General features: G+C 48.3%; 3 protein-coding genes across 3 annotated transcripts; all 3 read left to right on the top strand.

Annotated features, from left to right (window-relative positions):
* Window positions 1-276: 276 nt before the first annotated feature.
* LOC127779215 (uncharacterized protein At2g39795, mitochondrial-like) lies at window positions 277-2821 on the top strand. The gene is made up of 4 exons (XM_052305959.1): window positions 277-530; window positions 1255-1637; window positions 1736-1891; window positions 2618-2821. The coding sequence occupies exons 1-4, from the start codon at window positions 318-320 to the stop codon at window positions 2640-2642; spliced, it is 777 nt and encodes a 258-aa protein (XP_052161919.1). The 5' UTR covers window positions 277-317; the 3' UTR covers window positions 2643-2821.
* A 640-nt stretch (window positions 2822-3461) lies between these two features.
* LOC127784015 (uncharacterized) lies at window positions 3462-5924 on the top strand. Its single transcript, XM_052311193.1, has one exon. The coding sequence runs from the start codon at window positions 3462-3464 to the stop codon at window positions 5922-5924; it is 2463 nt and encodes an 820-aa protein (XP_052167153.1).
* Window positions 5925-11009: 5085 nt separating this feature from the next.
* LOC127786351 (uncharacterized protein At2g39795, mitochondrial-like) lies at window positions 11010-13605 on the top strand. Its single transcript, XM_052313732.1, has 3 exons — window positions 11010-11332; window positions 12733-13109; window positions 13219-13605. Exons 1-3 carry the CDS (start codon window positions 11075-11077, stop codon window positions 13376-13378), a joined length of 795 nt encoding a protein of 264 aa, XP_052169692.1. The 5' UTR covers window positions 11010-11074; the 3' UTR covers window positions 13379-13605.
* Window positions 13606-16817: the final 3212 nt, after the last annotated feature.

Raw genomic sequence — 16817 nt, 5'->3', positions numbered from 1 at the left:
ACTAGGAACGCTTAAACAATGATGATTAGATAATGAGCAAAGCAAGGGGGTAAACAGAAAATCCGTAAAAGAACAATTGAATTTATTAATTAAATGGACAACAATTCTTAATTGAATTTAATTAACGGATAACGATATTTGGTAGAGATTTTTATCTTCTTCTCCAAGAAGCAAACAAATATGATTGACAACAGAATGATCCTTTCCATATATTTGGTAGAGATTTTTATCTTCATCTCCAATTCTCCACAAGTCGTAAACCCCCCAAAACCCTAACTAAACCTTCGATCGTCATCCGCCGCTGCACCACCTTCGCCATGGCTCTCTTCGCCGCCGCTCGCCGCGCCGCCACATCCACCCTCCCCCTGCTCCGCCCGCTGGCCGCCGCGGCGGCGCGGCCGCAGCCCCGCTCGATGCCGTTCTCGTCGTCGGCCCCATTGACGAAGCCCGCCTTCGACAGTGAGCTCGTCAGGGTCATCGACAACGCGATCAAGGACGCCGAGGAGGAGAGCGACGACGACCAAGACCGGGTGCGTGCGCGCGCGAGTTCCTGAATCTCACTAAATCAAAATGCTGCTATTCGATCTTCTGCTCTATCTAATCAGAGAACAATCTTTTGACATCATCGAATCCCCTTTGTTTGTTTGATTTTAGTCGTATTATATACTACTATGAAATAAACTTAGCAATTTTTCGCCGTTAGGTACTTTATATGTTGTTTGCGTTATGTTCTATATGTTGCTATAGTAGGATTGGTATTCGTTATTTAACTTTAAAGAGAAAGATGATTTTGAACTTATTTTTGCTCTTCTAATTTTTATACTGCATTTTGTAGCATAATCATGTTTACAGCATTGCAATTGCTTTGCTGAGATTGAGGTAATATTTGGTACAATGATGTGGACTATTTGCTATTCCACTTTTTCATGCTCATATTAACTTTAACTTCTCTTGATTATAGTAGATTTTGGTGTTATTTATTTGCAGTTACTGCACTATTTTAGTGCTTGATCATTGTTGTTGTGCCTTTTTAATCATTCTATTAGTTCCTGTACCTTTTCTCTGCGATTATGCAGGACCTGATTGTTTTCCTGAACTATACATTCCAAGTTTTCATGACAGTTTGATTACTCTCCGCAATTATATATATGATATGTAAGTTTAATGCTTTGAACAATTTTCATTCTCTCCTTAAGAGCAATGTGTTGTCACTGTCTGGCTGAGGGCCTCATTTTCTTCTTCATACTGATACAGGACAAGGAAATCACCTTTTACCCTAAAATCAATGATGGAAAGGGCTCGAATGCAATTACTCTCACAAGAACTTACCATGGTGAGGACATTGAGCTTGAGCTTTCCATGGACAGCCTTGTGACTGACAATGAACCTGAGACTGTCAAGGTCAAATTCAAAAATGAGGAAAGATGGAGCAGCGATGAATCTGAGTATGAAGAAGTTCAGCTTCCCCCCAAATCCAGCATTCCTCTCACCGTCACCATCTCAAAGGGAGATAGACCAATCCTTGTATTCTCCTGCAGTGCCTATCCTGAAGAGATCGTCATCGACACCTTGGCCCTGATGCGGCCATTGGAGGACAAGTTAGATCAAACGATCACATATGAGGTTCCTGATTTCGAGTAAGATAACCAAAACCTAAATTATTGAACAGTCTAACTAGTTCTTGAACTAATCACCGAGTTCTCATATGCAATTTGCCTTGCCCTGTCTGCTGCAGTGACCTCGATGAGAGGCTTCAAAAGGCGTTGTACAAGTACCTGGAGCTGCGTCGGATCACACCCACGGCCGTAAATTTGATACAAGAGTACATGATCAGCAAGGGAAGAGGAGGATACCCCCTGTGGTTGAGAAAGCTGAAGGATTTTGTTAGCCGGTAACAATTAGCACAATCATTTTCTTGTCGTAAGCAAATAATTCATCAGCGCCCTGATCCACGAATAAATTGAAGCTCGCCCCTAGATGTGTATATATCTCACTTCATTTTCTTAAGCAAATAATGAAGTTTAGTAGTTAAAGTGGTAGGGGATGGACAAAAAACACAATTTTGGGAGGATGTGTGGTTTGGGGATATTTCACTCAGGACCATGTTCCCTTCTCTGTATAGGGTGAGCAATCAACAACAGTCGTCTGTCAAGGAGATTCTGGGGGTGCCTAATTGGTCCCTGTCTTTTAGAAGGAACCTGGATCACCAGGATACTGCCTCTCTTAGGACAGTTGGAGGAAATGCTAGAGGGGGTGGAACTAAATAATTCTCCAGATTTTGTGGTTTGGCCTCATGAGAAAAACAAAACCTTCTCTGCTAAGTCTATGTATAGATTGATAAAATTTGGGGGTGTTGTGGATAAGGATATGAAAGAGATTTGGGGTTGCAAAGTTCCTTTGAAAGTTAGATATATTAACATCAATATGAATGTGAAAAATGCTAGAATGACTTACATTGTGAAACGGAGGAAGTACCTTTTAGGACGGGGTAATGTTCCTTAAAGAAAAACTGGGGAGGAATGTGGGACTTTTCGTCTGTGCAAGTTTCTGTTGAGGGCTCTGGCTTGTGAGGAATGACTTTGTGTTTGAAAACAAATTGATCAAGTCTCCCTTGCAGGGAATGTTCAGGATCGTCTCGCTGATGCAGAGATGGATGTTGCTGTTAAAAGAAAAAGATCGAAAGGCTCTGTCTACTTTGCTTGACAAGATGAAGCGCAAATAGGAGGAGTTGCGGCCTGGGGATGTTTTGCCTGTCGATGCGCTGGTGTAAAAAAATGTCTTTGTGGTTGCTGTCGAAGCTGTTAGGGTTTAGATGTGTTTTCTGGGGGCTACTATGTGGTGGTGTTCTGTTCTTTAGGTTCCATAAGTTTAAGAGCCCCGGATGGTTGCTGGCGACCCCAGCCTTTCCTATGTTTTGTTTTTTCCTTTCCTTGGCATATTTGAAGCAATAACTCCCTCGTGTGCTATCTAGGTGTATACTCCCTCCATTCCAAAATATAAGACATAACCACTCAAAACACAAAGATAAAAAACATTTTAGGGACGGAGGGATTACTATTTTTCTTTCCTCCACGATGGTGTCAGCTCCTGTAATCTCATTAGCAAATAATGACGTTACATTGACTTACTTACATCTGTTTGACGAAGCAGATGCTCTCCCTGAAGAAAAAAAAAGAAGAAGTTAGCTAGCGCCATTTCGAGTTGCGTGCAATAATCAACCATATAAAGCTGGCCATGCGTAAATCGATGTAGTTTATTCGTATTTGATTTTGATGAGAGTTTTGACTTTACCGTCTCTCCATGTGCATAAGATGTTAAGTATATATAGATATTGACTTGGCTGAATGGCTCTAGTCATTTCTTTCTCCACGATGGTGTGAGGTGGTCGATGTGGTCTTCTACTACTCCATTAGCCTCTCATCTCCTCCATTTGACCTTGGCTTCCTTTCTTCTACACCACCATGGATCAAATTGTTGCTTCAGCGAGGAATGCGACCCAGGCCGGGAAGCAGTTCGCCTCCAGCTCCTCCGGGCAGCTGGCGAGGATCGAGGTCCTAGTGACAGTGGGCTGCCTCCTCGTCGGCGTCCTTGTCCTATCCAACTCGAGGCGGCGCCACGATGGCGACGCCCTACTTAGGCTCCTCGTCTGGGGAGCCTTCATGTTCAATTACCCGGTGATCTCCTACACGATCGGGTTGATGCAGTCGTCGTCCATCCAGAACGAGCTGTTCGTCGTCTGGGCCTGCTTCCTCCTCCTCCTCCTCGGCACCGCCGACACCATGACGGCGTTCAGCTTCAACGACAGCAGCCAGCAGACGAGGTCCATGATGAACCAGGCCCTCCATGTCGTCTACCTCCTCTTCCTCATCCTCTACTACAAAGGCCAGCTCCGTGGCACCTTCCTCGTCAGCCTGTTCCTCCTCTGGAGCTTGAGCGTGGTGCGGTTGGGGTTGAGGGTCAAGGCGTACCTGTCGACGAATCGCTCCCGTGGGCTCACCAAGGAGAACCAGGTCGTGTTGGATTACATAGAGCATGAGCCACCGAGCAGCACCGGCGTCCGATCTTGTAAGGGCAACTATGACCCCGAAACCATGAAGGAGTACATCTACCTCGTCGATGGCAAAGAGGTGGAGAAGGTGGAGTTCGGGCAGCAAGTCAAACAGGTAGCCTACGGGGTTCCGGAGACGGTGGATGTCGAGAAGGTCTGGCAATGCAAAGGGAAACTGCTGAAGTTGAGCGACGGTGGAGGGGATCGAGGTGTGGCGCGGCGGCGGGACCTATGCCTGTCCTTCGCCCTCTTCAAGATGCTCAGGTTAAGGTTTGCCGTCGATCATGTTGGTCGTTTTGCCCTCCCTTTCCAAGAAGGCAAGTCATGGGACTTCGTCGTCAAGGGGCTCCTCGCCGATGACCAAGACCTCGATAGGGCGTACCGGGTGGTCGAGGCCGAGCTTGGGTTCCTCTTTGATTTCTTCTATGCCCGTTATCCATCTATCAAGAACAGCCTGGCTCCTGACCTTGCTGTGTATGTCGCGATCCTCACGACAAGCCTATTCACCCTCTTCTCCCCGGACCTTCTCCGATACCGGCCGCTTCGGCCTGGTCCCGGAGACGGTGGAGATGCCAGCAACATCATCATCCATGGCTTCAACCTTGACCTCCTTGTCACCCGTTTGGTAATCGTTTGGTACATCTTCCTCGAGTCCTATCAGTTCTTTACCTTCATCTTCTCTGATTGGCACAAGGTGAAGATGATGTGTCGGTACGTGCGCAATGAGTCATGGCACAGGGCGCTCATGGAGGTCCCTCTCAAGGTGTTGTGCCATTTCAGTACCATCACGAGGTACTGGAAGGGAACCATCGGCCAATACTTCCTCCTCGACAACATCCATCCTCACTGGATCAAGACCTTCCTATCATGGTTCTCCATCGAGGCCGAGGCCCTGGACTCATGGCTGATGGCTCGCTCCATCCGCTTGACGCCGGAGGTGAGCCACGCCGTGCTCCGCGAGCTCAAGAACTGCAACGGCAACATCACCGACGGGAGGATGTGGCTGTATCAGAAGGGCATCATCGACATGGACCTCGATCGTGACGTCTTGCTCGGCAACCCGTACGCTAGTTACATCCTGAAGTGGCACATTGCCACGAGCATATGTGACTACGGGCTGAGCATGGAGAACAAAGCTACCACCACCGACGACGAGTTCGCGAGGAATCATGAGGTCGCGATGAAGTTGTCAGGGTACTGCGCGTACCTGCTAGCGTTCCAGCCGGAGCTAGTGCAGGACAACACGTACAGGAGCACGTCGACAGTTCAGGGCACGCTGCAAAATGCCCGGGACTTCCTCGGCGGCTGCAAGTCCCACGGGGAAAAGTACAAGAAGCTGATCGAGCTGGGGCGCTCGAAAATAGTGATGGACCACGAGATGGCGCAGAAAAGCAAGGACATCATCTACAGCTACGACTCCGACGAGGAGAAGGTGAAGAAGATGATCGAGCTGGACAACTCGACGAGCAACGACACGGTGAACGTGCTTAAGATCCTGTCTCAGGGCGCGAGCGTCGCCGTGTACCTGGTCGACAGGATGGAGGACACGAGAGAGCGGTGGAAGGTGCTCGCCGCCTTCTGGGCGAACCTGATGCTATACATCTCCCCGTCGGATAGGGCGGTGGCACACGCCACCAGGATGGCGACCGGCGGCGAGTTTATAACGATCCTATGGGCTCTGCTGACACACGCTCATGTGGTAGACCCGCTCCAGTCGCGCGGCGGTAACTCGGGATTGCATATGCAGCTTGAGGAGGAAGAGAGGAGGCGGCCGCTGATCGAAGAGCAAGAGATGGAGCTGGTGACGAGGCGCAAGCTGCGCGAAGAGCAAGAGAGGAACATGCAGATGCAGGGCCAGCCGCCGATCCAGCCCTGATCCCATCATCTATTCATCTTATCGTTCGTTGTCCCCTGTCCTTCAGTCCTTGTCCATAAGAATCGGCATGGTCACCGGCGAAGGGTGTCACTGTGCGTAGATGCTACCACTCCCTCAGTCCCATAATATAAGGAGATTTTGCCCTTTCTACTTGTCCCACCATATAACACAAATTAAGTATACTTTAATTACCTGAATGACACAAATTAAATATACTTAGAGAAATCTACAGTATATTAACAAAATAAGTAAAAAAAACAAAATGAGTATAGAAAAAATGCTCGAAATGATTTAGTTGTTCCATCACTTCTTATGTTATTATAGCAAATCACACCAACCTTGCAAGGCGTTGCATCCGTGCGCTCACTTGTTAGATTCTTGTACTAGATTGTACCCACATATCAAATTGTTGCGCTACCACGCTCACTTCTCAAGTTTTTACACTAAATTACACTTGCATATTAAGTTGATGTACCATTAATGCAATTTATTCATCATGTATAATACTATTTGTTATTGTATAGCTAGCTTACAAATTGGAATGATCAAATTGAGTTAAACTAAGGAGATAGTCATTGGCACCTCAAAATTATGGGAGTTAGGCTCCACTGCAATAGGCAGTAAATCCTCAGGTTCAACTTTTCAATTGAGTGCCGGATTCTGTAGCGCCCGTTCCGTCGTGGCGCCTAGCGGGAAAACTATCTCTTAAAAACCCTAGTTGCGAAATCCGTTTATTTGCTTGTTGTCTAGTGTCCGTGCCATCTCAGATCTCAAATCCCCGATCTATCGTCAAGTTCAATCCCGAATCCAAATCCTTCCCATATCAATCCCTCCGCAAAAGTCTATTTCGCCTCCCTAGGGTTCGATGGGCCGAATCCCTCTCGGCCCATCTCCCCCTCCTTCCCCGGGCTCTCTCTCTCTCTTTCTCTCTCTCCCTCTCCCCCGCTCTGCCCGAGCGCTGCACGCGCGTGCGCGCGAGCCGCGCCGAGCCGAGCCCTTCCTTCCGCATCCCGCTGTCGTTCCCGCCGACGCCGCCAAATCGTCGCCGCGCGCCGTTGCTTCCCGCGCGCGCGTGCCGTGGTGGCCGACCGGCCAGTTGCCGCCGTCACCCTCTGCCGCGCCTGCCGCCCGTGTCGCTGCTCCGCTCCAAGCCACCTCCGCCGTCATTGCCGTCGTCATCGCCTCGGCCCCGCCACTCCCCGCGCGTGCCCCCAAGGGACGGAGGCAGAGCCCTCCACTCCCTCTGCCGCGTCGCCTTCTCTCCCTCCTCCTTTTCCCGAAACGGCAAGGAGGCAAGCCCCCTTTTCCTCTCCTCCTTTTCCCCTTTTCTCTCCCCGCCGGCGTCATCCTCCCCCCCCCCCCTCTGTCGCCGTTTTGGCTGCGAGCGCCGAGCGCCAGCTCGCGCCTTGACTGCCCAAGGTCGGTTTCCAAACCGACATTGCCGCCCTTTAAAGCCCAGGTGCCCTCTCTCCCTTCTCCTCTCGTTTTGTCCCATCGTCTCCACTCCATTGCCGTCCCTCCATCTCTCTCGCCGACCGCCGCCGTCGCGTGTGCCGGAGGAGCCGGTGCGCGCTAGGACGCGGAAGGGGACTCCGGGCGCTCGTCTTCTTCCTCTTCCCCGGCCCGAGGCCGGAGAGATCGCTCCTGCGCCGTCGGTTCTCGTCACTGTGCCCTTCCCCGCACGGTAGTGCCTCCCTCCGTTCTCCCTTCTCGTTCCATCTCCTCCCCTTAGACTCGGGTAGTAGCACGAGTAGCCTCCCCGTAGCTAGCTGGCGCCGCCCCGACCGTTGCCGCCGCCCGCCGTGTGCTCGCCGCCATCGCCGCCCGTGCTCCGTAGCACCCGCTCGTCGCCGGCCTCGCTCGGCGTAGCTCCGCCCAATCCGACGCTAGCAACGGATTCCCGTAGCTGCGTAGATGCTCTCACCGCCGGGAATGGACCCCTCGTGACCTCATCGCCGTTTCCCCCTTCTCCCGCCGCCGCAATCCGCCGCTGTCGAGCATCCCCCGGCGAATCCGAGCCGTTGGCTCGTCTCCTCTCATCCCGTGCAACCTCCCGGTGTGCTCGCTTTCGCCTGTATCGCCGTGGTTCGCTTCGCCGCTCGCCGCTGTCGTCCACCGTCCGTTCCGGCCGGCGTCGTCGTCTACCTCCCGCCGGTCCGCGTGGCAGCCACGTAGGCGCCACGTCGGCGCCGCCTCGGCCGTGACCGGATCGGCTGACCAGGCCAGCCGCCCCCTCCGTTTCCCTCCCCGTGCGCGCGGTCCACCGCGAGCTGTGAGGCTGCGCGTGGGCCCGCCGCACCGCGTCCTCCGCGAGCCGCGCGCATGCGCCGCGCCTCTCTCCGCAAACCCTAACTCGCCCCGCGTGCACCTCGCCCACGGTGAGCCGAGTCGCTGACAAGCGGGTCCCACCCAGGACCACGCGGGATGGACCCGGCCCACCGGCTCTCTCTCTCCTCCCCGCTCGCGCGCGCGCCTTGGGCCACCCTCTTGGGCCGGCCGGCCCATTAAGCTCGGCCGAGCCGCCCCTTTCTCTCGGGCCGCGCCCTAGCCGCCCGAGGGAAGTCTAATTTCCCTCCCTCTTTCTTTTCTTTTCTTTTGTTTTTCAAATAGGGTTTAAATAAATCCTTTTCCTTTAGACCAAAAATCCAATAATCTTAGAAATTCAATGTCTTCCCAACCGTAAGTTCGTCTGACTCCGTTCAACTTCCAAAATTCCTCAAATCTCGAGATCTATCTAATGGCACGCTTAGAGGTCAATAATAGGGCTTTATTTTCGCCGTTTGTTGAGTTGTCCCGTTTCGCGTGCAGTTTCGGAGCCCGAAGACCCGCAGTGTGAGGATTTCGCGGATCAAGCTCAAGATCTCGAGCAAGGCAAGCCACCCTTGAACATCTTGAGCCTATATTTGAACTTAATTATGTTGCTTGAAAAATATTATGCATAGGTAGGATTGCACTTAACCTGCTTACACCATCTGCAAGGCAGACCGGTGTGCCTACCTAACTTGTTGCATCTGATCCTTCCATTGTAATTGTTATACCATGTTCCCTTGTAACCACCTAGTTGCGCCTCGGTAATCGTGCACTCTGCACGGGTATCGACGGTCGCCTTCAAACTTAAAATCTGAGAAACATCTTGGGTAAAACTTGGGTTTTACAAAAGACTTGGAAAACCCGACACCTGGGTCGGTGCTTGCGAACTAAATGATTTTTTCCAAATCGCGGACCGGGGAACGTACCGGGTGTACGGTTTCCCGCTCTTGCACTTAAGGACCGTTTCCTTGGAATTTCATCCGAACATAAGACAAGTACGACCACATGGGTGGAATGGGACACCCCTGGCTGAGTAATTAGCTAATCGGGGAAGCCTTGATGCCAAGAGACATGTGGATTCGCCGGGGTGGTGTCGGGGAGAACCCCTGGGCTTCCTGGCACAGTATGGTCTGGGACCTAATCTGGTGTTGGTATGGGACCCCTCTCGTTGGCATATGGTGAACCTGTGTCGGCTTTCGAAATGCCTTGTCATGAAAGCCTTAAGGTCTCTAGTCATGGCCGTCTTGCACGGGCTGGATGATCCGGGTTAGTAATGTCGTGTGGGTAAAGTGTACCCCCTCTGCAGAGGTTATTAAACTGTTCGAACAGCCGTGCCCACGGTCATGGGTGGATGTGAGGTGATTCCTAGCGTAGTTTTGTTCGACTACTGCCTTGTGAAATTTGCTGATGTGGTTTGGGAATGATGTTTGGAAAATCCGCGGCTGATGGGATCAGCTAGGCCCGGGTGGCCGTTTGAAAGCTGTTGGCCGGGTGCCAATCTTGATCAATTCAAAAGACTGATACATTGCACATACTCCGACCGGACGAGACGCACTGTCCCATCCGTGTCGTTTGAGAAGCACTCACTTAGTTGTTTCAAAAAGGAGTTCAAATAAAACGAATTGCAAAAACAACAGCCTTTCCTTGAAGCCTGCATTAAACACTTATTTCCCATGGCTTGCTGAGTACTCCCGTACTCACCCTTGCTCTATATAAATAATCTCCCCCCTAGTTGCTGAAGAAGATGAAGCGGATCCTGCTGACGAGGAGTTCTTCCAGGAGCAAGCCGGCTACGATGAGTTTTAGGGTTTCGGCCTAGTTCCCAAGTCGCGCCTGTGATGTTTGGTCAAGTCTTGGCTTCCGCTTCCCTTTTGTAATGCAGTTGTGAGCTCGGGATCTGTCCGCAGCCCAACATGACTGTACTCCTACTCTATAATAAAGAGACCTCTGTTGCTGTGATATTCTGTCTTCCTGTGATACCGGCACTGTTTCCTGGGACTGGTATCGATTAACAGGTTAATTTGGAGCGTCACTGGCTAGTTCCGCCTAGGACTAGTTCGGGGCGTGACAGATTCCAACTCCTAATGGTAATGGTATGAAGGTTTTCATCAAATTTTGGTAAAACCAAAAATCCCCATCAAATTTAATGTTTCAAATTTGAATTCTCAAAAGTGATTCAAAAATTTCACACGGAATAGCTTTTGTCCCACATCAAAACCTTGAATTTTCACAGTTTCTTGCATTTTTGTCGAAAATGTGAACATTTACTCCCTGTGTAAAAAAAAAACTTCTATCTCGAACCTGAATATGCCTATGCCGAGGTTCCTATCTAGAAATGTTTTTTCGATGAAGGGAGTAAGGTGGTGTTTGTTTTTACTGAAAATGAATACAAAGTTAGGACATAGAAAAAATCCATTAGCGCATGATTAATTGAGTTGTAATTGTTACAAACATAAAAAATAGATTTATTTGATATTATAAAGCAACTTTTATATACAAAATTTTCATATAAATACATCATTTAGCCGTTAAAATATTGCTAAGGAAAATCGATGTAAAATTTAAATTTTAATGAAAAAGGAACGGGTCTAATAAGTTATGGCGACAGAACTATTTTTCTTCCTCTCCAAGAAGCGAAGAATATTGCTTATAGATCGAATGAACATACTGACCAAGTTTTGACAGAATGACAGGTGGGGCCCATGCCCCTACCTTTTTTTTTTAAAAAAATTTCCCTTCTTAAAACAACACAAATTCTCGCCTCCCCATCTTCCAGAAAAAAACTCCTCCTAAACCCCCGAAAACCCTAACCTTTCGTCCGCGCCGCCGCACGGGTCGCCATGGCTCTCTTCGCCGCCGCTCGCCGCGCCGCCACCTCCACCCTCCCCCTCCTCCGCGCCTCCGCCTCCGCCGCGGGGACCAACCGCGGCGCCGCCGCCCTGCTCCGCCCCCTGGCCGCCGCCGCTGCGGCGCGGCCGCAGCCTCGCTCGATGCCCTTCTCGTCGGCCCCCTCCACGAGGCCCAGCTCAGATGGCGAGCTCCTCCGCATCATCGACGCCGAGATCAAGTTCGCCGAGGAGAGCGACGACCATGACCGGGTGCGTGCGCGAGTTCCCGGGATCTCACTAATTTTGCTATTTCGCTCTGTCCGTATGTCGTAAAAGAAGAGCCTCTCTGTTTTTTTTTTTTTTGGCATCCTGAATCCCCTTTATTTTCTGTAATTTTGTTCATATTAGCATGGATGGAATCAAAGTAGCAGCCCTGCCTTTGTTAGATAGTTCATCTTCTGGTTTGCATTACGTTCTTAGTATATTTCAGTAGTGGGAATTGGGCGTCTGTTATTTACTCACTTATTTTAGGTATTTTGTTCTTCTACTTCCTTCTGCAATTGGTAGCGTGAAGCATACTTATTGTTCTGTTGAGATTGTGTGAGATTGTGTGGTAGTATTTTGGTACAAGGATATATTGGTAGCGTTATTATGTTTATAGCGTGGTCATTGCTCTGCTGAGACTGAGGTAGTACTTGGTACAAATATATATTTGGTATTCCACTTTTTCATGCCCATGTTTAACCTCAACATCTCTTGATTATAAATATATTTTGGGTGTCACTTCTTTGCAGTTATGGCACTATTTTAGTGTTTGATCATATTGTACTGTGCTTAATTTTGTGCAATGATTCATGTGTTCCTCTGTGTAAGAACTCAATGTTCCTTTTGCTCTTGTTCCTTGTGTTCTTTATTATAACCTCTTGTGCTCTTTATTATTACCTTTTCCCCCCTGTAGTCTTATTCTATTAATGTTGGTTTCTAAAATCTTTTATTTTGAAACTTTTCTGCTGCTTAAAACTCTGTTGGTGTTTTATGAATCATTGTGTCTAGTTCCTGTCCTTTTTCTTGAGTTTTTGAGGGGACCTGATTATTTTGCTTGAACTGTACAGTTTAAGTTTTCATGCCAGCTTGATTACTCTATGCATATTATACATACTTATATTTTGTATTCATATATAAGCTTAATGCATTAAAGTGCTGGTCAATTTAATGTTATGTACTTGGGCTGGAAAAATGGTGTTCTAACGACCTTTTTGGGTTATGCTCCTAAGTTTCCAAGCCTAAAAGCATCCATGCTTTTGCATCATGCACTGTTTGATATTTCTTGCTTGTTTGAAGAGAAGAAAAACCAACAAAGGAAGTGTAGTTTCTATCACACAGATATAAGACTTTGCAATCCCTGCTGTTTTGACATCAAGCATCTCGTTCTGGTGATCTAGTCTTGCATCAAATTTTAATTATGGCATGATTTAGTGTAGAGTTGTACACATACAATGCAAAAAGAAACCATGAGGGTCAGAAATAATTGAACTCCCAGTTATATTTTTCTTCTGAGAACACCATCTTTTACTTTCATCTTTGCTTTGAACAATTTCAATGCTTTTCCAGGAGCAATTTTCTGTCACTGTCTGTCTGAGAGCCTCATTTTCTTTTTCATCCTGACACAGGTTGAGGAGATTCCTGACAAGTTCCCCTTTAAAATTAGTGATGAAAAGGGCTTTAATTCAATTACTCTCACAAGAACTTACCAGGGTGAGAATATTGAGGTTCTAGTTTCCATGCCCAGTCTTGTGACTGGCGATGAACCTGACCGTGAGAATGAGGCTGATGAGGACAGAAACGAGGATGATCAGGAGGAAGAAACTCAGAAGGCCCCAAAATCTAGCATTCCTCTAACTGTCACCATCTCGAAGGGAGAAGAGGGACCAAGCCTTGAATTCATCTGCACTGCCTATCCTGATGAGATCCTCATCGATGCCTTGTCTGTGATGCCATCAGAGAGTGGGGAAGATGAAATGATCACGTATGAGGGTCCTGATTTCAAGTAAGAAAACCAAACCTAGTGTATTTAAATTTATTGAACACTCAAATTCTTCAACTAATCACTGTCACCGAGTGCTAATGTTCAACACCTTGCCCTTTGTCTGCTGCAGTGACCTCGATGAAAACCTGCAAAGGGCATTCCACAAGTACCTGGAGATGCGCGGGATTACGCCCATGGCCACAAACTTCCTACACGAGTACATGATCAACAAGGACAGCCGAGAATACCTCATCTGGCTGAGGCGGCTGAAGGATTTTGTTAGGAATTAATGATTAACACAATCATTTCCTTGCCATAAGATTAGTTTTGAGGGCTGTGAACCGCTCGTTTCTATAAGTATACATGGACCATGAATTGTGAATGTATGCTTATTTAGGCGTTTAAGGTCGTTATCGTGACCAAGTTTTTTGGCAGTATCATAATGGCTCATGAGTCATGAACCTGGATGTTGGAACCAATGGAAATGCTTCAGTTAGGATATTCTGTGATTTTCATCTACACTGATGTTGCTTTGTTTCATTCCTTTCCCTTTAGCCATGTGCACTCGTTACTTAAAAGTACCAGACATGCAAATCTAATTTGCTGAAAACACATAGTTTTTCTCTAAATTCACACGTCTTCTGATTGTTTGGGAACTATGGCAAGTAGTTCTTCACAGCTATGGCAAGTAGTTCATCACCTCTGTGAAGAACTTGGAGTATTCATGCTTAATCCTACAGCCGTCATTGCAAAAGCCTTCGTAGCCTTCCCATCCCAACTCCAGACCACAACCGGTGGTTGTGCACTGGTGATTGTCCTCAGGTAGGACCAGCAATTGGCCACGCCTTCTAACGACCTTCCACATCACCTCCTGGACGGCATCCTCAGCGATCTTTCGGCACCGTCGGCAGTCCCGGTTGGTCCTCTTGTTCCCGGCATCGGTCGTCGCCGCCTCATCACCGTTGCCCTCAACTTGGCTGATGTACTTTTTCCCGGTGGCGTGAGCCTCATCGGACTTGTAGAGGAGGAGGCCGAGCACGTAGGCCGTCGTCTTGTGGCCCGCGGTGGTAGCCTTGTCAAGGAGGAAAAGGCCCTGGGCCATGTCCTGCTGTGCGAAGACGAGCGTTGACACCCACGATGAAGCAAGCGTCCGGGTTGCCCGCGGCGACGAGGTGGTTGACAATGGCGAGGTAGCACTCGTTCTCCACCCACTTCATGTTATCTAGCCTCTCCACCGCACACGTTTCCCGACGTCGCGCTCCTTGACCGCCGCGTGCATGGCCTTGCAGCTGCAGTACGTGTTTACCACCAATACATACACAGTCAATATACAAAGTATTTCCATATACATATATAAATAAGTTTATATGAACAAATTAACATACGTAGCACGTAGACTGAGTAGGTCGGCAATTGGCTCCGGTGAGGTAGCAGCCACAAGGCAGGCGACGTGGACGATGTTATCGTGGTAAAGCGCCAACTCCATCGCCGCCGGTACCGGTGACAACCTCTTCCTCTTCATCATCTTTTCCCTCACTGCCATGCTCCGGGTGGTCACCATGGTGCCCTACGAGTGAGACACTTACGCGTACGTGCGTGGATGTGTTAATTAATTATTACCACCTTGATCCCTTCTAAGCTCTCCTAACAATAAAACAATAGCTTCGCTTAGCTATTTGTAACTCGCGCCATGATAATTCATCCGTTCGTAGTAGGAATCGATTAGTGTAGTCGGTTCGGCCACATTTGGAATCGGATTATTCACATTTGAATCGGCCACATTTTGAATAATATGATTAATTGATTATTCACCCGTTTGTTTTACATAGGCTGGAATCGGATTCCGGCCCAACTTAAATCTGATACCGATACGGGCTCGGTGTCTCTCTCGCCGCCGCCGCCGTCGACGACGACTCACGAGGCTCGATTCCATCTCCGGCGCCGCCGTTCCTCCGCCTCCGCCTCCACCTCGGCCTGCCACCTCCGGCGCCGCTACCTCCGTGAAGTGGCCTTGCTGCTTACCGCCCCAACTGTCGTCCACTCCCACTCCCAGACCCCGACAACCACCGTGAGCGCCTAAAATGGCGGCGGCATCCCGCTCCATGACGGCGAGATCATCGGAATATGCTTGCGAGGGAAGCAGGGCGATGAAGAAGTCATGGGTGGATTGGCGTAGCGGCCGACGACCTCGCGGTTACGGAGTAGCCCATGGATCCACGACGATGACGAGGCCGACGAGGACCTGATTGTAAAAATTTAATATCCAGATAGGGACCTAAATGTAAGAATGACAGATCGCTATAATTGATAGCGATCCTCCCAAATATCTGCGTCCTATAAAGGCCTTCGTCGGATTATGGACCGGACTTTGTGTTCGCGTTGTAAATTTTGGGCCTTAGTGAAGGCCCAACGTTCCATTCGTCCGGGAGGCCCATCGCTTCGGATATCGTGGGCCGGAAACTGTTGCTCCCTCGCTTGGAGCCACGGAGGCCCAGAGTAGATCTGGCCCGCATGTTGGTCAGTATCCCGTTCCGAAGGCCCAACTGCTTTATTATCCGTTCTCTACTTATGGGCCAAATTCGTAGTAGCTCCGAATTTTGGGCCTCAAAATGGGCTGATCGATCCTCTTGTACCATCGAGAAGCCCAGAGTCACATTCTTAATCCCTGCTAGGCTTACAGCTTGCTAGCCTGAAAGAGAACACTTCTGCGAATAATCATTGATAATCCAGATTTGAAAAAAATATTGATAATGACATGTGTGATCGAGTTTCTAACGTCTTATCAAATCACAGAAGGATCTTTATAAAAGTAAATACTTTTATCTTACTGATTTAAGTATATTATTATTGCTTAAAGTCAAGACAAAACTAAGTATGGTGGATATTCAGAGTTTATAATGGCATTATTAACGAGGCCAATTAATCCACAATCGTCAAGCATCTCTGTCCGTCGCAAGTGACAATGACACTATCTAGCAGGTGACATTGACCATGCTCAATGCTGCATGATCTGGCAAGGTTTCAGCTGGTTTTTCTGAAGAAAACTAGGGGCGGCCAAATGCCTAAGCTGTTTCAGGCTTCCTTTCCTGTTTCAGGCTGTTGCCTATCCTCTTCCTACTGCATCTGTTTTCGTGAATCCATGACATTGCAACTTGGACAAGATATACAAGTTATAATGATGTGTTCATTTTTCATTAATTATTGCTTAGCCAATAGCTAGACATGTCCCCAATACATGACCTTATCTTGCCAAATTCGGTGAACTCTCACCACACTTGATTAATTTAGTTTAGCGTATTTTCTACATCAATTTGATACTAGCTTGCACCAACAAGTCATTTCAACGTACAAAGAAAAGGTTAAACGACATATACTGATATACCGAATTTGGTTTGCTCCGACATTTGGTTCACACAGAGTATATCTCCATGAATGCAATTTAGATTTGAAGATCATGGCATAAACGCTCCGTTGGTTAAATTCCTTTTGGTACATGTGGGCTTGAGTGTCCGACTCATAACAGATGTTCGTATTTACAATTAATTATTTTTCTAGTAATAAACAAAATGACGATCAATAGTGAGGTATTTGTTGTGACTTGACTTTGCCAATCTTAGTCTATTTTCTCGAGGATGTTCATATGGATAACATTTGCGTGTGCCGGTTGTTGGGAACAATTTGCGTGTGCCTATATAGGGCCTGTTTGGGGGAGCTTTAGATTCTGAGAAG

Source organism: Oryza glaberrima, chromosome 1 (assembly GCF_000147395.1).
Source record: "Oryza glaberrima chromosome 1, OglaRS2, whole genome shotgun sequence".
NCBI lineage: Eukaryota > Viridiplantae > Streptophyta > Magnoliopsida > Poales > Poaceae > Oryza > Oryza glaberrima.
This window is presented reverse-complemented; position numbering and strand designations above follow the sequence as displayed.